Source organism: Petaurus breviceps, unplaced genomic scaffold, assembly GCF_028583685.1.
Source record: "Petaurus breviceps papuanus isolate PSGF00001 unplaced genomic scaffold, PetGlider_PUasm1.0 175, whole genome shotgun sequence".
NCBI lineage: Eukaryota > Metazoa > Chordata > Mammalia > Diprotodontia > Petauridae > Petaurus > Petaurus breviceps.
Window position 1 is genome coordinate 14158719 of NW_027185764.1, and position 23553 is coordinate 14182271.

The 23553-nt window shown below is 44.6% G+C and overlaps 1 protein-coding gene across 1 annotated transcript; it reads left to right on the top strand.

Annotated features, from left to right (window-relative positions):
• Positions 1 to 2505: 2505 nt before the first annotated feature.
• On the top strand, positions 2506 to 3750 carry LOC138159045 (QRFP-like peptide receptor). Its single transcript, XM_069085385.1, has one exon. It carries the CDS (start codon positions 2506 to 2508, stop codon positions 3748 to 3750), a length of 1245 nt encoding a protein of 414 aa, XP_068941486.1.
• The last annotated feature ends 19803 nt before the right edge of the window (positions 3751 to 23553 follow it).

Consider the following 23553-nt stretch of genomic DNA (forward strand, 5'->3'; position numbering starts at 1 on the left):
CCTCCACCTCATAGAATCCCTCACTTCCTTCAGAACAAAGTCCATCAGCATCTTCTATATGAAGTCTTTCCTGATCTCTCAACTACCTTACAACTACTATATCTATATCTATAGTGTGTATGTATGTGTGTATGCATGTCTGTATGTATATGCATGTGCATATATGTATGTATATATAAGTGTGTGCCCACACTTATATATATTATAGATAGACACTTTTACACACATATGCATGCATGTGCAGAATTCCCTGATAGAATGCAAGTTCCTGGAGAACAGGGATGTTTCCTTTTTATTATTATTATTTTTTGCATTCCCAATATCTAGCACAGTGAGTGACATGTGGTAGGCACTTGATAAACACTTGTTGATTGATTCCTCCTGTTTGGAGGTCTGTGAGCAAAGACTGAATGGGCGCTTGTTGATTATGTTGTAGAAGTGATTTTTGTTTAAGTAATGGTTGGACTAGATGACGCCTGAGGTCCTTTCCAACTCTGAGGTTCTGTGACTCCTCCTCACTTCCATTCCTGCCTATATAACCACTTTTTTTCAGACTTTGATGGTTCATCCTCCTCTTCTAGTCCCTCTCCACATTTTCCCTTTTGACAATAGCATCCACTTCTGTGACTTCAATTATCACCTCTATGCAAATGCTTTCCAAATCTAGGTATTGAGCTTAAACTTTCCCCAGAATTTCAACCCCACAATTACCTACAGGATATCACCATTTAGAAAGTCTCATCCCTCCTGAAAACTCGAAGTCATCGTGACCAAAAGTAAGTCTCTCCCCCTCGTCTTCCCAAACTTGTCTCTCCTTTTTTGCGGGAAGGAGACGCTGTGGTTGGAGTTGGTGAGCACAAGGGGAGGTACCCAACAGCAGTTGTGGGTATCTGCGGAAGCATCAGGGAGAGGGAGCTTGGGATTTCTTCAAGTGCTATTCTCTCCTGCAATCAAGAGAAGAACCTGGAAATCGGCTTAGAACGTTCTTCATAGCGCCCTCAAGAGAAGGGAACGAGGCTCCTCTCGAGGTAGAGCTCCTGGGGACAGTACCTGGGATGCAGTTGGAGAGCGCTCACCTTAGTGGAAGGAAGGGGGAGCTGTCCCTTCAGTACTAGCTGTTCACTTTCAATATCTCCCCCAGCCCGTGGATTCTGCCGAGGGAGGGGACCGGAGCCACGGGGAGAGTGTCGGGGACTGGAGAAGAGAAGACACACAGAAACTTTCCCCAACCCCGGATATTATAGGAGCCCCCGAAGCAGCCCCTTGCACTTCTCTTTCTGGCAGGGGGAGGGGGCAGAGTGGATCTTCAGATGCGGTTCCACCCATAAAAGCTGCGGTCCACTGGAATAAAAGTTGTCCCCACCCTATGACTCTCCCAGAAGGAGGGTAAAAACAACAGAAGCTCTCTGCCTTCAGTCAGGAGTCCAGGCTTCACCTTCCGAGGCAAAGCGCTATCCCCACTCAGAAGCTACCGGAATGAATAGGTGAGCAAGATAATCCTTGGGAGGACTGGGGTAGGGAGGGAGTAGATAAAAGAATAACTCCCTGCTCTAGGATGTCCGCGAATGGGTTGCAATCTGGAAGGACTGGGGAAAATACAACGTCGGAGGAGACGGAGGTGGCGGAGATGCAGCAGCTGGGGGGGGGGGGGGGGGGGGGGAGAAAGAAAAGAAGGGAGAAAAAAGGAGGGGGGGGGGGGGAGTGAGGAATACGACGGGAGGGGGTAGGGGGGGAGAGGAAAAGGGGGGGGGGGGGGGGGGGGGGGGGGGGGGGGGGGGGGGGGGGGGGGGGGGGGGGGAGTATCATAGTAAGAACAGTACGGATATAAACAGTCGTAGGTGATGGAAATGGACGATACTACTGTCCCGAGTAGGGAAAAAGAAGGATCTGGAGGTGTGATGGGGGAGAAAGGAAGACCTGGTGATACTTCCATCTGGGATGATGAATGGTAAGGAGGGATGGGAAAATAATCTCTTCGAAGCCAGGGAAGAGAACACCACGACGGGAATAGAGGAGAAGGAAAGAAGGGATTTTTTTTTAATCCTCACTCTTGCCCCACGTCCTCCTCAGGAATTGGGAATGACCGGTCCATAGTAGAAAGGGAAAGCAAGGAGGAGGGACAAAGGGCATTCATACCCTGAGCCTATCAGGGTTCTGAGAGACCCTTTCCTCCACATGTCACGGCTGCACACCTTGGGAGCCCTCAAAACCTACCCGTGCACCCTTCTCATAGTCTAAGATGGGATAATTGGCCTTTCCCAGCCCATCTCCAGATCCATAGATGATTCCCAACACAGACATAGAGAGAAGTGCTAAAGGAGAGGGCATCTGGGGAGAGGGATTACGGGAACGAGAAAATCTATTTAGAATGAGTTTGGAGGGTCTGTTTCCCAGGGGAGTTTCTCGAGGTGCCAGATTCCTGATCCTCCTCCTTTCTTAGGCTCGAACCAAACTTCACTGCGCCCTGGAAGACACCCTGGGTCTCCTAAATCCACCAACTTTATTATGGACACCACCTACCTGATCTCCCCTGCCAAAGGGGAGAACACTTCCCTGCAGGCGACTGCAGGCAACAACAGTTTGGGAAAGCTGAGCTGGGAGGAGTTGGAAGAACTGTTCTTCCTTTTCTCCAAGGAGCCTGTGGCCATCAGCCTCACAGCACTCTACCTGCTCTCCTTTTCCGTGGGGCTAGCTGGCAACACCGCTTCCCTATGGGTTCTGCTGTCTGGGGAGAAGCGCAGGGTTGGACGTTCCCGAACAGCTCCTGACGGTCCCAGTCCCACTCGCCGCCTTCTGGCCAACCTAGCGGTGTGTGACCTACTGGTGGTGTGCATCTGCATGCCCCTGACCGTGGGCAACGTGCTCTACAAGTCCTGGGTCTTCGGGGACTTTCTGTGCCGTGCTGCACCCTTCGTGCAAGCCTTAACGGTGGCAGCAAGCGCCCTGAGCCTCACTGCCATCAGTCTGCACCGATACTACGGCGTGCGGCGGCCCCTGCGCGCTCGGGCCTCTTGTACCCGTGGCCGGGCCCTCGCCACAATCCTCTCGGTCTGGGCAGTGTCGGCCGCTATCTGCCTGCCCTTGGCCTTTGCCCACAGGCGGGATGAGATCGAGCTGGTGGAGGGGCTGCCACTGGCCTTTCCTATTTGCCGTGAGGTGTGGCCTGGGGCACGGCTGAAGCAGGCCTATGGTTGCCTCCTCTTTGGGTTGCTCTACTGCCTGCCAGTGCTCTTCAACCTGGCCTTAGGCTGGCTGACGGTGAGGAGACTCCAGAATCCACCAGGACCCTGGGCTCGACGCCCTAGGGAGGGTGCAGGGCCCTGGCCATCGCCACCGACCCTGCCCTCTTCGCGGCTTAAGGTGAGGAGGCGAGTGGCTCACATGGTAATTGCTCTGGTCACCCTGTTCGCTGTTACCTGGCTGCCAATCTACCTGCTGGATATCTGGATCGACTTCCACACCCCGGACTGGTCCCCTGGGAAGTCTTCTACAGCCTGGGTTCTGCAGCTGAGGCCTTTCGCCCAGTGGCTGGGTCTCACCAACTCCAGCCTCAATCCGCTCTGTTACTGCTTAGTGGGGAGCCTAGCCCGAACCGCCCGGCAGGTGAGGCATCGCTATCGCCAGAGGCTCAGCTCCCTGTTTCGACCCTCGATCTCCGAGGGCACTCCCTTGAGAGAAGGGGGCACGGAGGCAGAAGGCAGGGATGCAGCTCCCTCCCCCAGGGTTTCTCAGCAAGAGATTATAGGCTAAAGGAAGGAGAAAGTCCCCTTTGGTCGGTTCCCCCCTCCTGCCAAACCCTGGGACTAGAAGAGGGAGTGAGACTGCTCATCTCCGGAGTTCTCTTCTCTGCCTGGAGGCGCCCTCAAGGCTGTGCCCTCTCCACAAGCTCCTACTGTGTAAACTCAGCTCCTCTCCTTCAGTCACACTTTCCATATGGAAATTTAATCTGTGTCCAGGTCCATACTTGTCTCCTCCTTAACTAGCCCGGGCTTCAAGGGAGTGTGACATTTGGTTGAAGGTGAGGCTTGATGGGCCCTAGGATTGAGAGAGTAGGAGAGATGTCCAGAATGCTTCCATTTTGGATAGAGTTGCAGCCTCTTTCCATCTCACCCATGTTGCCCTCACCCCTATCGTGACCTGGCCTCCAATCCCAGAACATCCAGGCACTTACCAGAGAGGTTAAGACCCACCAAAAGGGGAAAGTGGGACACTGGAGTTGGGAGGGTAATCCTAGGCTTGTTATGGTCTCCCCCCATTTGTGGTAGAAATCTCTCATGAAGCCTGAGTCAGCCAGACAGTTTGGGAAAACTGGGAGGAAGGAAATGTCCATTACAATCAACCCACCAAACAGCTCAGAGACCCAATGATCCCAGAACAAAGGTGCAGTCGTTGATAAAAGAACCTTTGCAGTCAGTGACTCTTCTCTGCTCAGGTACTGAACCTAGGAAGGTAAAAGCTGACAACCCCACTGAGCAGTACAGGAGGGGTCACTTCTATCCTCCAGGAATATGTGTTGGGGTAGGGGAGGCAATGGCATGGGGACACAATGAAAGAAGCCTTAGGCTCAGAAAAACTGGTGTGAGGCCGCTACGCTTCCATTTACTAGCATATGACTGTGAACAAACCACTTCTTTGGGCCTCAGTTTCTTCATCTGTAAAAATCAGAATGCCTACCTCACAAGGTTATTACAGAGAGAATGCTTAGTAAAGTAAATCTCTGGATGGTTTTTTAAAGATTTTTTTGAGGGTGGAAGGCAAGGTAATTGGGGTTAAGTGACTTGCTCAAGGTCACACAGCTAGTAAGTGCCACATGTCTGAGGTCAGATTTGAACTCAGGGCCTCTTGACTCCAGGACAGGTGCTCTATTCACTGCACCACCTAGCTGGCCCAAGTCTTAAAGCTCTATAGAAAAATGAATCACTCTTATTAAGAGCAAAACCCAGTCATCCTTTAGGAACTGTCTAAGATGGGCAGGTTGTTCTTTGCAAGATGCTTGTTAATCTAGTCCTTAAATCTTTGGTGAGTTGTAAAAAGTCCCATGGCAGCTCCAAGAGCCTTTCAGGTTGATTTCAAAACCCTGCTGTCATATTGACATGAATCATAATTAGTAGCCCAGGATGTTAGTGCTGGAAAAGATCTTAGAGATCTTCTAATTTGAGGTTCTTAGCCTCTTTTTATGTCATGGACCCCTTTGGTTGTTTGGTGAAGCCTAGGGAGCCCTTCTCAGATTAAAAAAAAAGTCATAATTGAAGGAAATGTTGGATTTCAATTTGATGTTAGTAAAAAATAAAGATGTAATTCCCCCCCCCCCCATCTAAGTTTACAGACAGCTGGTGAAGAAACCCTTATCTATTTAAATTCTTGCTTTTTACAGAGCACATGGAGATCTAGGAAGAAGTAATTCATCTAAGGTCTCACAGCTAGTTAGTGGTATATGTAGGGCTGGAGTCCAGTTCTCCTGGCTTCTAATCCAGGGCTCTTTCCATTATACCACCAGTCTTTCAAATTCAATTCAATTCCACAAGTATTTTTTGAATGCTTGGCTAGGAGCTGGAGGAGGAGGAGGGAGAGAACAGAGACACAAAAGCTCTATTATTCATCATTTTCTTATATAGCCAAATGCATTTGGGGCTCACCTAAGACCAGACACTTTTAGAACAAAGACTCTGCTATTTCCTTTCTTCCTTTTTCCTTTCAGCTTTTTTGCTTCAGCTGTTACTTCTGTCACCACCACGACCACCGCAGCCTCTGCCTCCTCTTCCTCTTCCTCCTCCTTCTACCCCCCTCCTCCCCTCCTGCTCCAAAGAAACCCTGCCAGTCTACTTCCACACCCCTATTCCTTGATATCCAAGAAGGAAAAAAAAAAAACCCTAGTTGTCCCTTGTAATGTAACATACCATTCTTCATACCTGAGGAGGTCACTCCATCCTGATCCAGTATTAGGAGAGGCCACAGTGAGATTTTAAGAGTGGAGCTCGGTTTTCACCCAGCTATATTCATACTCAATGAAGTTTGTTTGCAAGTCTACTAGCATATACCTGGGCAAAAACCCGGTATGGATGGATAAATCGATAGATCTCCTTTGGAGAAGGTGTTCTCCATCCAGAACCAGGACCAGGAGTTGCAAAGTAAAGTAAGCAGAGTCCTAAGGGACAAGATGTAAGGGAACAATGCATCTGACTGACTTTATAAATGCCTACTCTCAAAAATGCTGTTTCTGCCAAACAAGGAGGTGGTTATTTTGCTATTAGTCAGAGTAGGAGTTACATTAAAGTCTCCAAGCCAGAACTAATTTTTAAATCTTGCCTAGGACATACAAATAATTTCCTTCTCGAGGTTCTACCCTCTCTTTCAATACAAAAGGTGTCACACACACCATGCCTCTAAATGCCCCACCAGGTAAAGTCCTAGCTCAGGGACTGGGCTGGAAGTGCCAGCGTGGGACTTCTTGACCATGCAGACACTCACCCCAGCTTGCCAAAGTGATTGGTTCGCCTACAGCGATTTCAACCTCTGTGATGCCTGGCAAATTGCGAGTGCCTGTTGTTATTTTCTCGTTGCTTTTTCCTCTCTCTGCCTTCCACCTCCCTGCCCCGTCCTTTGTCCTCATTACAGCAGCTCGGTGGTGTGTGTTTGTGCCCTCACGTGTCTGTCAGCATCTAGCTGACACGAGCCTCACCGTGGAAGAGAGCAGAAGGGTTAGGATTAAAACTGCTTCTCTTCCCTACAGGGAATTTACCTGTCTCCCTCCCCATCCCATTTCCATCGCCAAACCCACGTCTTCTACTAAGGGTCCACTGCATTACCTAAGAGGAGAAAAAAATGCTAGCTGAGGGAAGGCAAAGATGACTGGGGGGGGGGGGGGAGCATAAAAACCTTTGAGCAATGATCTTGTACCCACTTCATGCACCCATCACCAGTCCCATGTCTCCTACTAACGGCCATTGCACCACCTATGAGGAGAAAAGATGCTAAGCAGACGGAAGGCAAGAGGACTGGGGGTGGGGGTACTGGGGGTGGGGTGGCGATAAAAACCCTTGAGCAGTGATCTTGTACCCACTTCATGCAACTAGAGACATCTCTGGCCCTCGGGCTGTTTGGGTGCAGCCGGGTATAAAGGAAAGAGTCTCGAAGTCGTAGAGAGAGATCCTGAGTTAAGGTTTATTACTAGCTGACTCCTGACACGTAGCTCTATGACCTTGGACGAGTCTCTCTAAGCTTCTCTTTCCTCATCTGTACAAAGTAGAGCTAAGAATACTGGGCGGTTGTGAGGAAGGAGCTTTGTAAACCTCAAAAACGTTGCATAAATGTGAACAGTAATTACTGCCATCAGTCCTCAGTTCCCCCATGGGCCCCTCAAGAGAGAAGCCGCAGGGTGGGAGAGCGTGGACAGTGCTTAATGGTTTCCAGGACAACCTCCTCGTCGTCCTGCAGAGCTGCTAGCCTGCGTATCAACGGGCCACAATCATTAGCTGGCTGTGAGCTCCAGGGTAGTCCCGGGTGGGGATGAGGGATGGAGAAGAGAAGTGAAGGAGGCGGGACTCTACGCCCTGGAGTCAGAGCCGGGGGGGTGGGGGGGGGGGGGGAGGAGCCCGTCATGCCCCCCAGCCCCCCCCCACCGCCACAGCTACATCATCAGCACCACGTGAAGTCGGAGATCTGCTCACCAATCAGTCCTATTGCTTCCCAGGCCCTCTCTGGCTTTGGAAAGTCGCTGTCAAAATTGGGGCAACGAGATACGACCGAATGGAGAAGTGGGGAGAGTGCTGGCTTTGCAAGCCACAGGATCTGGGCCCAAAGAGACCTTAGAGATCTAGTCCAGCGCCTCCATTCCACATGTGGAGGAACTGAGGTTCAAAAGGGCTTGTTCCGAACCTCAAAAAATTAGAGAAGCAGTAAGTGGAAAGGCTGCAGAATAAATTGAGAGGTGGAAGGGACCTTCAAAGTCATCTAAGTCCCCTACTGTGACTTGCCCAAGGCCATGGAGGTGGCAGAGCCCTGACTCCCCAGAATCCAGATCCAACATTTTCACTCCCCTGCCTTGCCTCTTAGATTCTGTAACTCTAAATCCTACTCCCTGCTCTGCACCTAGCCGAACCGAACCCTAGCTCTAGTCTTTCATTACCTTGTTTCTCAATCCTTTCATCTTTTTATAAAGCGCTATGCTAATCCTCCTTCTCTTCCTCTGTCTCCCTCTTTAATTCTCTCATCTATCCCTCCTTGCCATTTTATCTCTTCTTACATTTCTCCTTTATCTTTTTTCCTATTTCCCTCTTTTCTTTCCCCAACTCTCTCCTTCATTTTTCTCTCTCTCCATCCTTTCTCTCTCCTTTCTTGGGTCTCTTAGTCCCTCCCTTTGCCTCTCCATCATCTTTCTCTCCCTTTCTGTCTTCCCTCCTTCCCATCATCAACCTTATTACCACTGGCCTCAGGATATGGATATTTGCTCACTGATTTGATGCCCATAAATTCCTAATGGCAAGTATCCATTTTTTCCTTCCAAAATTTTAGTGCCAAGACTCAGGGACAGATAAGGAACTCAGACCTTCAGGAGAGGGTCTTCAAATCTCCAAGTCTTTGTATTTTTGGTTGTAGTTTAACACTTATCAAGCCCTCTTCAAGGTAAATTTCAGGGATCAATCCTTACTATTGAGTTTTCCAACATTTAAAAATTTCCCAAATCCTAAAAGTTAGCCACAAGCAGATCTTGTGCTTCTCCTGAAAAGTTCTATGTATGGGGGGGGGGGGGGGTGAGGGGAAGAGGAGTCCAGCCCAGCACATGGAAAGTTCAATTGAAGAATATAGGTCAGTTTCTTTGCAAAAGGGTTCATCTCTTCTCTAGCAACTTGTAGATCAGAACTGAAGGTAAAGTGGTTTGTAAACCTTGAAGCACCATACAAGCATGAGTTATCAGAACAATTATGATTAAAAGCCACCTAAGCTGACCACTCATTTTCCAGAGGAAGAAAATGAAGCCCAGATTAGGGTAAATAACTCACCTGTATTCTCATAACATGTAAATACAAATTTGAAATCTAAGTCCTCAAGTTCCAAGTCCAGTCATCTTCTCAAATTAAAGACACTGTGGTTCCCACTTCTTTTCTTTCCATCATCAACTATTCTGATTCCCAACACAAGAAGTACTTTTTCATCCTGACTTAGAGTCCTAGTTTGTTATTGACTCTCTGACTTTAGGTAGTCAAGGTCACAATAATATCATGGTTTCCAAAAGTACTTTGAAAAGAATGAAGCACTGTGTCAATATGGATTATTTTAGGCAATACTTGAATCTCTATCAGTGGCTTTTGTAGTCACCTAATCTGGTAATTTGGCACTCTAGTTTCCATCTTCATCATCTTCCCCACCACTAAGTAGATCTGCATTATAGACATCATTTTGCAGATATGGGAAACTAAGGCTCAAAGAAGAACAATAGCACTATCATAACCACACAGTGATTCTTATTCCTCACCTAAACTTGATGGGATCATGTTTTAGAGTTATAAGGTACTCCAGAGGGCACCTAATCCCTTTGGGGAATTAAGAAAATTCATGCTCACGGCCTTAGTTTAATAGAACTTTTAGGGATGTAAGGGACTTCTATCTTCTAGTCTTCTTTCACTCTTTTTTTTTTTTAAAGCAATCAGGGTTAAGTAACTTGCTCAAGGTTACACGGCCAGTTATTTCTGGGTGTGGTCCTGAGTGTCTGAGCCCGGGATTCGATCTCCAGGTCATCTCAACACTGGAGCCGGTGCTCTTACTCTCTGTGCTACCTGGCCACCCCCTTTCACTCTTAACATACACACATTTTATAGATTAGGCAGCTGAAGCCCAGAGAGGACTAGTATAAGGTCACAGATATATTTAGTAGAGCCAAAACTGGAATGTAGGTCTTAGTCCAATATCCTTTCTACTCTACTAAGGTATGAAGTCATAGAGTCATAAACTCTTAGACTTGAAAAAGATCCAAGAGTTTATAGGATCTTAAGTCTAGAAATGGGACCTCAGAAACCATTACAGGGGATCTAACCCCTTCATTTTACAGATGAGGAAACTGAAGCCCAGAGTTACTTAACCAAGTAGCTTGTTTAAGGGCACTCATCACTGTCACAGATCAAATTCCAATTTAGACTTAGACAGAACCACACTTTTTCGTGATTTGGAAAAATTACATTAAAAAAGAGGGGTCGACTAGGTGGCACAGTGAATAGAACACCGACCTTGGAGTCAGGAGGATCTGAGTTCAAATCTTGCCTCAGACACTTATTAGCCATGTGACCTTGGGCAAGTCACTTAACCCCAATTGCCCTGCCTTCTCCCCTCCAAAAAGAAAAAAGAAAAAAAAGACTATTTCTTCTTCAGTTGTCTGGTTTTCAGAGGCAGGAGCTGGGTGTAGGGTAGATATAAATGTCAGTTCAAAGACTGAGTGCTTCTGAGAACTCTAGGCCTTCTTTCCCAGCACAGACTGGCCATGCACCCCAGGCTCTTCTCCAGGTCATCCAGGCTCTCCAAAGATTTTCACTGATAGCACTGAGCTCCAAGCCAGCAAAACAGAATATCCTCCAGCATTCAATTATCTCCAAATTATAGGATCATGGATTAAGAGAGGGAAGGGACATTAGGGAACCACTGAGTCCAGCCCCTACCCCATTTTACAGATGAGGAAACTAAGGCCCAGAGATGTTAAGTGATTTGTCCAGTGGCACATCTCTAATAAGTGTCTGAGGATAGATAATCCTTTCCTTTGGGTTTTTCTAGCCAATTACAAGGAACTAACACCAAACACCTAGGCCTAGATCAGCACAGTCAGGGAAATTGAGGGAGAGAAGGTCAGAATGGGAAAGGTAGACTATGGGGCTGATTAGTCTCATTCACATTAAGGGAAGGAAAATTAAAATAAACTCTGGAGGTTCTATTGGAGGATACAGATGGCACCATATTGGTGTAATTGGAAGAAAAATTGCTGTGTAAACCTCAAAACACTAGGTACATGTGGGCTATGAAATCTTTAAAATTTGGAATCAGAGGACCTGGGTTTGCTACTAACTGTGCAGCCTTGAACAAATCCCATCCTCTCTGAAACTCAAGTTCCTCACTTGAAATAAAACATCCTGTGAGACTCACTCTGCTCCACCCAAAACAAAAAGTAGGGAGACTTTTACTCCTCAGTCACTGTTTTGGACTACAGAGTCTGCCCTCTGAGGCATACCTGCTATAGCCACCAAGTGATCTGGGGGAAAGGGGTTGGGTATTTTGGGAGATGGGGTAGAATTTTCCCAATGGTACCTTTCTGGCTACTGCTGTGGGTGCTGGGGTCAATTCCTGGAACAAAGTGGGTTAGGGTGGGAGCTTGCACAGAAGAGGGAGAGGGCAGAGAAGCAGAATGTTGGGAGATAAAGGCAGGTGTGAATGAGCCCCAGATTGGCCATTCAGTCATTTTTTTTTCAGTCATATCAGATTCTTTGTGACCCCATTAAGGGTTTTCTTGGCAAAGATACTGCAGTGGTTTGTCATTTCTTTCTCCAGCTCATTTTACAGATAATGAAACTGAGGCAAATTAGGTTAAGTGACTTGCCTAGGGTCACACAGCTAGTCTGGGGTCAGATTTGGCTCCAGGCCCTGTGCTCTATCCACTTGTCCACCCACCTGCCTCCAGATTGGCTATTGAAGGTTATTAATTAAACACACACACACACACACACACACACACACACACACACATTGACTCCAAGCCCCTGCTCTCTCTTATACTACTATACTATTTGGATCCTCATTTTAAAGAGATGCACGTCTTATCCTGTCTGCTTACCTCAGCACAGAACCTTCTCTAACTTCCCTGAGCAAAGGAGAAAGGGCTCATTCCCTGATGAGAGCAAGTCTCATCAAAACCTAAAGGCAGTCAGTCTATGGTATGGCAAAGAAGGATGTCTGAATTTGAAGCCAGAGGACCTGAGATCTAATTCTGGTTCTATCACTTACAATTGTGCTTTGGACAAATCACTGCGCTTCCTCTCTTAAAGGAGGGTGTTGGTGCCTCCCAACCCTGAATCCCAGGAGGCCAAACTCTCCAATGCCTTCCCTGAATTGTCTCACTCACGGTATTCCAAGGTTTTCTTCTGAAATGACCATCTGACATGAACCACCAACTGCACACAAAGAAGACAGACACTTGTCCTGAAGTTAGCATTGGAACTAGGAGCAGGCAGTGCAGACGTCTGCTAAGTGCCATGGAGTCCAAAGAGGGATTTTTTTTCATATTCCTTTCTTTAAAATGTACATTTTCAAAAAAGAATCTGGCCTGCTCTGCAACTTAGCCTGGGACACAGAGGAGTTAAATGACTTGCCCTGGGTTACAGCCAGTATATGTCAGAGGAAGGACTCAAACCCAGTTCTCTGAGGCTGCCTCTCTCTACCATGCTGTATCTTGTACATACATAATGCTAGAAAATCCTGCTCTCCATGGCAGACAATATTTACTTTGTGATCAGTCATGTTTCATATATTACAGTAAAGGCTCAAAGCCTTTGGGAGCTAAGAATACATGCTCCCAGACACACAACAATCAAGGCAAATGGATGATCAAGAATTTTTTTTGTCCATTGTGTCCTTCTGTAAATCATGCTTTGTTGTGATGTCCTTATCAGGGTGGGATGCGGGGATGTAATGCGAATGTAAATTTTAAAGATCTTCCCTGCCCCTAGGCTAAAGTGCACCAGAAGCCTGGGGAGGGAGGCTTGTTTTTCAGTAGATACTTTTTGATTGGCCAGTGGGTCAATAAGGTTGTTACATTCTCTGAGCCAGGAGAAGGCTATATAAGCCCTGATGTGTAGCTTTGTTTTGGGACTCACTTTGAGAAGTGTTCTGTGATTTGATCTGAATTCTGGGAAGCCGTTGTTGAGAGTCCCCCGGCTTTGAAAAACCCAGAATGTGGAAACCCAGATGTTGACTGGGTATGGATGTAATGGTTGGACAGTTTGGAAATCTGTCTACTTGATGTTTCTGTCTTGATAATTATGCCTGTATACTTCGAGGTTCAGGGTGCTGACCTTTTCTCCTGAACAAGGTAAACGATATATGTCTGACTGATTAAAGTAAGCTTGTTAACCCATTTTGAGTGGCTTTCCTTTAACAAAGCAGATCCAAGAACCTGTATGGGCGGCAAACCCTGAGGACGCTTGGGGGGCTTGCTGCTACAGGGGAGTGTGAAGAACTGTAGAATTCATTGGAGAACAGCAAGTACAGACCACAGAATGCCTGAGTTAAGGAAGTACAGTACATTGATTTTATGATCAATGGCTCTGCAGCCAAAAAAATCAGAGTGACCAATGGGATCACCAGGAAACGTGCAGTGTTGCCTCTGTGTAAGTGACTGTAGTTGTCCTGCTTCTGCTCCAGCTCAAAACTAAAATAAACTTCTGTGATATAAAACTGTGTCCATGTGTAAAACTGTGTTCATGCTTTCGAGGGAGAGTCAATTCTCCAACCTTGCCTAGGGCACACTAATGCCTTGGCCAGGCTTTGACTGCAGCCATCTTGCCCATAGATTGGACAACAACAGGTCTCTGCCTAAGCACCACTTAATGGCTATTTTGGGGCCCTCCTGGCTCAGAGTAAATGTCAATAGTAATGGTTTCTTTTTTGGTCAGCAACCCTAAGGGTCTTCCCCTCCCAATTTGCCTCACTCAATGTGAGAAACTGAAAAGACTTGAGCTTAAAAGGGCCAGGGTCTCCCATTGCATCCTGGGCCATCTCTAGTCGTCCTGATGACTATCTGGCCACTGGACCCAGATGGCTCTGGAGGGGAAAGTGAGGCTGGTGACCTCTCTCAAATCCAAGTCAACTGCAAGTCATGTCATCATCTCCCTGATGCCATAGTCCTCTTCGAAAACAAGGGACAAATAAACAACAACAAGCAGCTGTTTTATCTTCCAGGAGTCTTCAGGAACAAAACTTGGGACTGCTCTCAACTGTTTCATCTTCAAAATTTTAATATATTTTATAGTTTTAGATTTTATTGATATCTTTTGTCTTCACATCATCATTTCTCTTCCATTTTCCTTCCTTTCTTCCTTCTTTTCTTTCTTTCTTCCTCCTTCCTTTCTCTTTTTCTTTCTTTCTCTATTTTTTCCTTTCTTCCTTCCTTTTTTTTTAAAGGATAGGTTTCTTTATCTTGCCCAAGCTGGAAGTATAAGGACCATTCACAGGCTGTCCCACTCTGATCAGTACAGTTGTTTTGACCTGCTTTGTTTCTGTCCTGGGTCAGTTTGCCTCTCCTTAGGCAACCCAGTAGCCTCCCACTCACAGAGAACCTATCATGTTAATGCTAAACTTATTTTGGATATCTAAACAGCATAGTTAGCCCTTTGAAGTTCAGAACTCCCAAGCTCAAAAGAGTTGCCAACCTCAACCTTCCCAGTAGCAGGGATTACAGGCATATGTCACTATGCCAAGCTCAATACCTTTATTTGTAAAGATGTTTCCTTCCTCCCCTACTCACTGAGACTTCACTTTTATTTAAAAAAAAAAAAAAGGAAGGGGCAGCTAGGTGGCGCAGTAAATAGAACACCAGCCCTGGAGTCAGGTGGACCTGAGTTCAAATCCGGCCTCAGACACTTAACACAAAAAAACTAGCCATGTGACCTTGGGCAAGTCACTTAACCCCAATTGCTCTCCCCCCCCAAAAAAGGCAAAAAAAATTAAAAAGGAGTTCAGAAATTAACCAACATATTAACCAAATTTGACAGCACATGCAAAGTTACAGACCCTAGTCCCCTCCTCCTGTGAGGGACAGAGAGGAAGGTGTATCCCTTTATCTCTTCTTCAGGGCCAAGCTAGATCATTATCATAACACAACCATTCCATTTTAGGGTGCCAGGGACTTTGTTTACTCTATTTCTACTGTTGCGGTGATAGCGTTTTCTTCGTTCTGCTTCTTTCCTCTGTTTGACTTCATATGAGTCTTCCCATGCATCTCTGAATTCTTCATATTCATCATTTCCTGTGGTGCAGTAATATTTCATCACATGCATGTCCCACACAATTTCCCAATTGATGAACATCTAGTTTGTTTCAAGTTCTTTGTAACCACAAAAAGTCTTGCTATGGATATTTTTAAAATAATACTCTCATATAGAACATTCACATACATAATATAATTTGAACCTTGAGGGAGGCAATGCCACAGAATAAGCATTATTGCCATTTAAGAGCTGGAGAGGCTAAGTTTCAGAGAGAGAAAGTGACTTGACCACAGTCAACTGGTAGTAGACATTGTCCTGGAATCCAGATCCCCTCCCCATCCCCTGAGAGCTGTTGCAGTTGTTTTCCAATAGACCACCACCTCAGCAACTTTCTACACAGTCTCTATGACATGAATAATTAGACATCTTTCAAAGATTATGTAAGAATGACAGTGAAAACATCAAAACTAAATAAGTATCAGGTACTGGGCTATTGGCTGATTTCATTTATAATGTATCATTCTTTGATCAACACCCCCTCTCTTTCCCTGTGTTTACCAAGGGATGAAAACATCAGACATGTACATGTCTATGAGCCCAATATCCAGGACAGCTTGTTCTCTCCCCGCCACACACACTCCATCCCTTAACATTCCCATGGTCCCCAGATTTGCCAAGCCTTCTGGCTAATCTTGCTCCCTCCACATTCAAAACAGGCATTGCCTTCCCTTTCAAATAGATTAGCTATGGACAACTATTCTAGAACTTCCTGCAAGAACTGGGCTCCCACTGGCAGATGGGCATCTAGTCTTCGAGACTGGATAAGAACATCTTGAGATCCCCCATGGAACAAGTAAGGAGGAGCTTTCTGGCAAGGAAGGAGAAGCAGCTCTTATCTCCAGTCTCATTTCATTAAGAAGGTGTGATTAAGAGTGTCCCCACAGTCTGAGGAAGGGGATTCAGTCACTAGGTACAGGCTGTTCTCAGACACTGGCAGAAGCCCCCTTCAGAAGCCTCATCCCAGCTGGGTAACAGCCAAAAGCACTTGAGAAGAAGATGGAAGCAGTCCTTCCAGAGGCATGGGGACCAGGAGCAATTTTGGTCATTAGCAGTTGGTTATTTGATGTATATATGTGTGTGTATGTATAAGGGGGGGGGGGGGGGGGGTATCTCACTTCCTAACACAATGCTCTCTACATGGTGTTCAGTCATTTTTCAGTCCTGTCTGACTCTTTATGACCCCATTGGGGGTTTTCTTGGCAGAGATACTAGAGTGGTTTGCGCCCCCCCCCATCAATTTTTTTCTGCAACCTTCCTAACTGACAAGGTGGATTAAATTCCATCAATAATCCATTTCTTAGGCACCAAGCACATACTAAGTGTTTATAAAACATGAGGCTGACAACAACAAAAGTAAAAATGGTCTCTGCCCTTCGTGGGCTCACATTCTAATGGGAGAATATAGCATGCAAACAACTATGTACATTCAAGATGTATACAGAGTAAATTGGAGACAATCTCAGAGGAAACCCATCAGCATGGGGGAGGGGGAAAAGCAAGGTAAATAATGCCCTCTCCCTACAAATTCTATTTCATTCATTCATTCAACAAGCACTCCCTGAACACTCTGGGCATACAAAGATTAACACAATCTGCCCCACCCCCCTCCAAGGGCTTACAGTTTAGTAGGGAAAATGAGACATGTACCTAAATGAATATGATAGAAAGGATGGGAGACAAATGAAAAGCCTGAGAGAAGAGTTTCTGGGCAATTGATAATCAATTTGTTAATTAGGCTAGCTGATAATCAATAAATTGATGGCCAGTGGTTTCTCTCAGTAACCAAAAATAAAACCAAGGAGATCACTGAGTACTTAAATACCCTCAGAAAAGGGAGCAACCCTAACAGGAGAAATCAACTCTGACTGGTGAACAATTAGTGAGGGGGTGGACTTTCAAAAGAAGAGATGGGCTAAGAGTCTTCAGCTCCTCTTGCTAAGAACATGGCTCCATCATGAGACTCAGCCTCTCACAGTAATCTGGACAAAAGAATCCATCATAAGTCCAATTTTGGGGGTGTAGAGGGGGGGTGTGTGCATGTATGCAAGGACATGGGCTTAATGTTTTTGGGCTGGAATTCACCTAGATTTGATTCTGTTCATACTCTAAACAGAAGTAAGGTCTCCTAGTTAGGTGGGTCCAGCCCAAAATCCTGGTACATATACCCAGAGGATTTGGGCAAACTCATCTATCAGCCATGTCCTTCAGAGACTGGCTGACTAACCTACAGGGGCTGACCTCTGAATGAAGAAATAGAGAGAAAAAGCCTTAATCCTAATTTAATAGTTGACTATTAACATGATAAAAAAGTAATTTCCCTCAGATGCGTCTTTCAATCCTAATACTTGAGAATTCTTAGAAATGTTCAGGACACTTTGGTGCTACCGTTCCAGGGACATTAGAGAAAATGGTTCAGAAATGAACCAAAATGCAAGAGATGAAAGGGTTAGCTGTGTTTGTTTCATCCTTTGGGGCATCGATAAATCTTACTGTTCCCAACCCTGAGTAGTTCAGGGAGATATGAGGCTGGGAAGGGGGTAAAGCTGGTGCTGCAGCTTACCTATAAGGTCTGCTCAAGTCAAGGACTCAACTTTATAGGAGTTAGAGTAAACTTATGGGATCTGTAGGAAGGTCTGCTCAAGTCAAGGACTCAACTTTATAGGAGTTAGAGTAAACTTATGGGATCTGTAGGAAGAAGCCACTGGATGTGGCCCCTCAGTGCAGAAACTGAGGACCAGAGAAATCAAATGTCTCACCTAAAATCATACAGGTAGTATCAAAGTCAGGATGACCAGCTAGGACTCACTGGGCTTCAGATTTCCTGCTCTTTCCATTGTACCACATTGACTGTCAATTTGTCCATCTGACTCTTCTTAAGACAAGTTTCCCAGCTGAGCTCCTTCAAATCTCTGCCTCAAGGAAGGCCTCAGGAAAGCTCTGGAAATACTCATCTGAACAGAACTAGGTATCAGGAGTTCAGATCCAGAGGAGAGCATGAATAACTTGTGTTCATCTTGGTAGAGTGAAAAGAATGTTGGCTCTGGAGACTGGACCTGGGCTCAAATCCTACCTGTCTGACCTTGGGCAAGTTATTTCACTTCTATGGGCTGCAGTTTCCTCAATGTAAACACAGGAAGTTAGATTAAGATAGCCTCTAAGATCCTTTCCCACTCTAGATTTTGGATCCTTTGGTGTATGGCCTGGGTTTGAATCCTTTGATACTTATTACTTATATGACCTTGGGCAAGTCATTTCACTTCTCCCTGCCCTCAGTTCCTCAAATTTAAAATAAGGGTGTTGGGGTGGGGGTGGGGGGAGGCCGAGCCAGTTGGGTAGAGTAAAAGCAGGGGCTTGCTTAAGATCTCTCCCAAACCCCTCCAAATACCTGTAAAAAATTACTCTGAATAAATTATATGGCTAAAAATCTCACAAAATGAGAGAGTGAAACAAATATCCAGCCCAAGACATCCTGGAAGGTCAACAGGAAGGGTCTTTTGCACCACACTGGGAGCAGAGCTCAGTCCAGCATGGGCCACGCCAGGGACAGAGCAGGCCTCAGGTACTGAATCACCAGCAGTGGTGACAGTTTTCAGACTTCTCAACTCACAAATCCCAAAGAAAAAATAGAAAACTCTGTGACACCTGGGTGAAAGAAGAGCATAGTCAGGACCCAGACCTGGGGCGGCAGAGGTGGTGGCAGTGGCAGCAGCAAAGGGTGCTCCCAGAGCTCTGGGCCCACACACGATGAGGGGATCAAGTGGCTGATCAGAGTGGAATTGTAGGGATCTATTTGCTGGTGCTGAGACAGGATTCTCTTGCTTTGCCCTGGGTCACAGACCTAGATGGTGGTCCTGGGGAGAGGAGGAACACTGGTGTGGCAGAGTTTATGGCTGCAGTGGAGAGGGGATCTTCCTCACAGTTCCAAGGCAGAAAAGAGTACTTGTGGTCACTCACAGATCAGAGCATAAGCCAGGAAAGGAGTAAACACCTCTCCTTTGATCATACCACCTTGGAAGAACTGAAATTTTAGAGGCCCCTAGAAGTATCTCTAAAAAACAGCTGCACATAACCCCTGAAGCTTGGGGCAGTACACCTACTCCCAATCCCAACCCCACCCCCCACTGGAAGCAGAGTTCTACCTTGACAAAGAGTTAGAAAGTCAAGTATTTGGCTGGGGAAATGAGCACACAGTGTTAAAAATGAAGACTATAGAATCTTACTTTGGTGACAAAGAAGATCAAAACATACAACCAGAAGACAACAAAGTGAAGGCTCCTACATCCAAAGCCTCCAAGAAAAATATGAATTGGTCATAGGCCATGGAAGAGCTCAAAAACGAGTTTGAAGATCAAATAAGAGAAGTAGAGGAAAAACTGGGAAGAGAAATGAGACCGAGTCAAGAAAATCTTGAAAAGTGAGTCAATAACTTGCTAAAGGAGACCAAAAACAATACTGAAGAAAATAACACCTTAAAAAATAGACTAACCCAAATGGCAAAAGAGCTCCAAAAGGCCAATGAGGAGAATGCCTTAAAAAGAATTGATCAAATGGAAAAGGAGGTCCAAAAGCTCCCTGAAGAAAATAATTCCTTAAAAATTAGAAAAGAACAAATGGAAGCTGACGACTTTATGAGAAATCAAGAAATTATAAAACAGAACCAAAAGAATTTTAAAAATAGAAGACACTGTGAAATATCTCATTGGAAAAAACACTGACCTGGAAAATAGATCCAGGAGAGATAATTTTAAAATTATTGGACTATGTGAAAGTCATGATCAAAAAGAGCCTACACATTGTCTTTCAAGAAATTATCAAGGAAAATTGCCCTGATATTCTAGAACCAGAGGGGAAAACAGAAATTGAAAGAATCCACTGATCACCTTGAAAGAGATCCCAAAAGGAAAATTCCTAGTAATATTGTAGCCAAATTCCAGAGTTTCCAGGTCAAAGAGAAAATATTGCAAGCAGCCAGAAAGAAACAATTTGAATATTGTGGAAATACAATCAGAATAACCCAAGATCTAGCAGCTTCTACATTAAGGGATTACAGGACTTGGAATATAATTTTCCAGAGGTCAAAGGAACTAACATTAAAACCAAAACTCATCTACGCAGCAAAACTGAAAATAATACTTCAGGGGGAAAAATGTATATTCAATGAAATAGAAGACTTTCAAAGATTCTTGCTTAAAAAGACCAGAGCTGAATAGAAAATTTGACTTTCAAATGCAAGAATCAAGAGAAGCATGAAAAGGTAAACAGGAAAGAGAAATCATAAGGAACTTACTGAATTTGAACTGTTTACATTCCTACATGGAAAGATGATATTTATAACTCATGAGACCTTTCTCAGTATTAAGGTAGTTGGATAGAATATATAAATATATATTTATATTATATATATACATATATATATACACACATATACATGTAGAGGGCCCAGGATGAGTTTAATATGAAGGGATGATATCTAAAAAATAAAATTAAGGAGTGAGAGAGGAATATATTGGGAGAAGAAGAAAGGGAGAGATAGAATGGGGGTAAATTATCTCACATAAAACAGACAAGAAAAAGCTTTTACAATGGAGGAGAAGAGGCAGGAGGTTAGAGGGAGTGAATGAACCTTACTCTCATCATATTTGGCTTGAGGAGGCAATAATACACACTCAATACATACATATATGTCTATATAGGAGGGTATATGGGCATGTGAATACATATGTGAGTGTGCATGTATATGTGTACAGGTATACATAGACAGAAGGCACAGGATCAATCAAATAGAAAGGGATGATACTTAAAAGGTATCATTGAGAGGTGAGAGAGGAATATAATGAGAGGAGATGGGGAGAGACAGAATGGGGTAAATTATCTCATATAGAAGAGGCCAGGGAAAATTGTTATAATGAAGGGGAAGAAAAGGAAGGCAAAAGGGAATGGGTCAACCTTACTCTCATTGATTCTGGCTTAGGGAGAGAATGACATAAACACTAAATAGGTTATCTCATTCTACAGGAGAGTAGGGGGGCAGGGGATGAGAGGGGGAATGATGGAAGGGAGGGCAGGTTGGGGGAGAGGGTAGTTAGCAGCACCCACTTTTGAAAAGGGACAGGGTCAAAATAGAGAATAGAACAAGTGGAGGCAGGATAGGATGGAGGGAATATAGTCAGTCTTTCACAATATATCCACTATGGAAATGTTTTGCGTAGCTACACACATACAACCTATATTGAATTGCTTATCTTCCCAGTAAGGGTGGGTGATGAGGGAGGAAGGGAAAGAATCTGGAATTCAAAGTTTTAAAACCAAATGTTTAAAAATGTATTATTATTATTATTTTACATGTTACTGGGAATAAGATATAGAGATACTAGGGGATGGAGATCCATCTTGCCCCACTGGAAAGTTGGAGGGGGGTATGAGGGAGGATATAGAAGAGAGCAGATTGGGGAAGGGTGTATACAGTGAGTTTGCTGTTTTGGGGTGGTGGGTAAGGGAAAGATGGGGAGAAAATTTGTAACTCAAAATCTTGTGGAAATGAATGATGCAAACTAAAAATAAACATAAAATTTAATTTAAAAAATAAAATAAAAAAAAAGGTATGCACAGTTTTATAGCCCTTTGGGCAACTTGTTCTCTGCAATGGTTGGACCAGTTCACAACTTCACCAACAATGCGTTAGTGTTCCTATTTTTCTACATCCCTTCCAGCATTTGTCATTTTTCTTTTCGGTCACGTTAGACAATCTAATAGGTGTGAGGTGGTACCTCAGAGTTGTTTTAAGTTGCATTTCTCTAATCAACAGTGATTTAGAGCATTTTTTATACAATTACAGAGGCCAATGATTGCTTCATCTGAAAACTTCCAGTTCATATCCTTTGATCATTTGTCAATATTCTTATATATTTTTTCATATTCTTATAAATTTGACCCAGCTGAAATTTCTCTTCTTTATAACAATCCAGAAAAGTAGCTATACACTCTTTGCATACAGACCTCATTATCCCCCAAGGCAACCCATTTACACATCTCTGGGAACAAACAGAAAGGTCTGATGTAAGCCAGTAGGCTGATGATAAGGGAGGGGATTCAATACTTTGCACTGGGTACCATGTAAGGATCTATTGGGGAAAATTGGGAATACTCAGGGGAAACAGGAGAGTTTCTTTAAAATATTTAAATCACATGGAAGAGGGCTTACATCAGACCTTTCTGTTTGTTCCCAGAGAGCATACCTAGGAGCAATGGAAATGAATAAAATGCAGTTATAGGGAGGCAGATTTCTGCTGGAGGTAAGTAAAACACTTCCTAGTAGGCAGAGCACTCCTAAAGGTAAATGGGATTTACTAGGGGTGGGAATAAAATAAGACAAGGATTAATAAGTTCCCTGATGTCCTCCCTAAAATTCTGCACAAGACACTAAGTTAGAGTACTACAACAATTGGAATAAGAGCTCCCTGAGTTTTAGGAATTTGAAAATGAGGAGGAGCATAGAATCACACTGGGAGGGACGTTAGAGGTAATGAAGTCTACTCCCTTACATTTTACAGGTGAGACTGAGGTACAGTGAAGTAGGTGACTTGTCTAGGGTCTCACAGCTAGGAAGTATCTGAAACAGATTCAAACCTGTCTTCCTCTTTTTTTTTTTGTTTTGGTTTTTTGCCTTTCTTGGAATCCCCAGAGCTTAGTACAATGAAAGGAACGTTTCTGTTGTTATTGAGTCATTTTTCATTTGTGTCTGACTCTTTATGACCCTCATTTGGGGATGTATTGGGAGACTTTGGCCTCTCTAAATTAAGGTCTTTCCCAGGTTTCAGTTTGTCTGAGGCCACACCCCCTCAATGACTTAGGGGTAGATGAGAATTGAGACAAAAGATAGCCTAATTTACCGTCACAAAGGTTGAGTGATTTGTCGTACATTCTAGAAGAGGACTTCAGGAAGATGATGCCATGATTTGCAATTGAATTGGATTTAAGTGAGGGAGGGCTGTGCAAAGTCACCAGCCTCATCTGGAGATGGCCCAGGATGCAGTAGGAGACCTTGGCCTTTTAAAGCTAAGGTCTTCTGCAAGAGATGGCCCCTTTAATAAAAAAAAAAAAAATCCAGCTGGAAGAGGAGACCCTTGGGGTCACTATATCAGTCTGGGAGACCCTTAGATTTTCTGGCTGGAAGAGAAAACAATTGCTATTTACAAAGTCATTCTAAGCCACAGAGCTGGTCCATAGTAAGCATATAAGAATTACTTGTTGATTGATTTTTTAAAGGGATTTCTGGGGTCCCAGAACAATTTATTCAGAAGATAATTGGTGACATGAACTAGTTGGAGACACATCATATAACTGCATAACCTCATATGTGGAAAGACATTGGAAGGACATAAGGAAAAGCCAATGAAAGTGTTAGTTAGAAAGTTAGATGAGATAGAAGAGGAAAGTCGGATGTTATCAATTGCCAAGAACCAGTTCCACAGAAAATATGTTAAGACCATTGTAATATAATGCCAAGGAAAGGCAACTTCCCAAGGTTCAAAAT

Excerpts from the sequence above, each read along its gene's own strand:
- LOC138159045 (XM_069085385.1), top strand. The coding sequence starts at position 2,506 with ATGGACACCACCTACCTGATCTCCCCTGCCAAAGGGGAGAACACTTCC.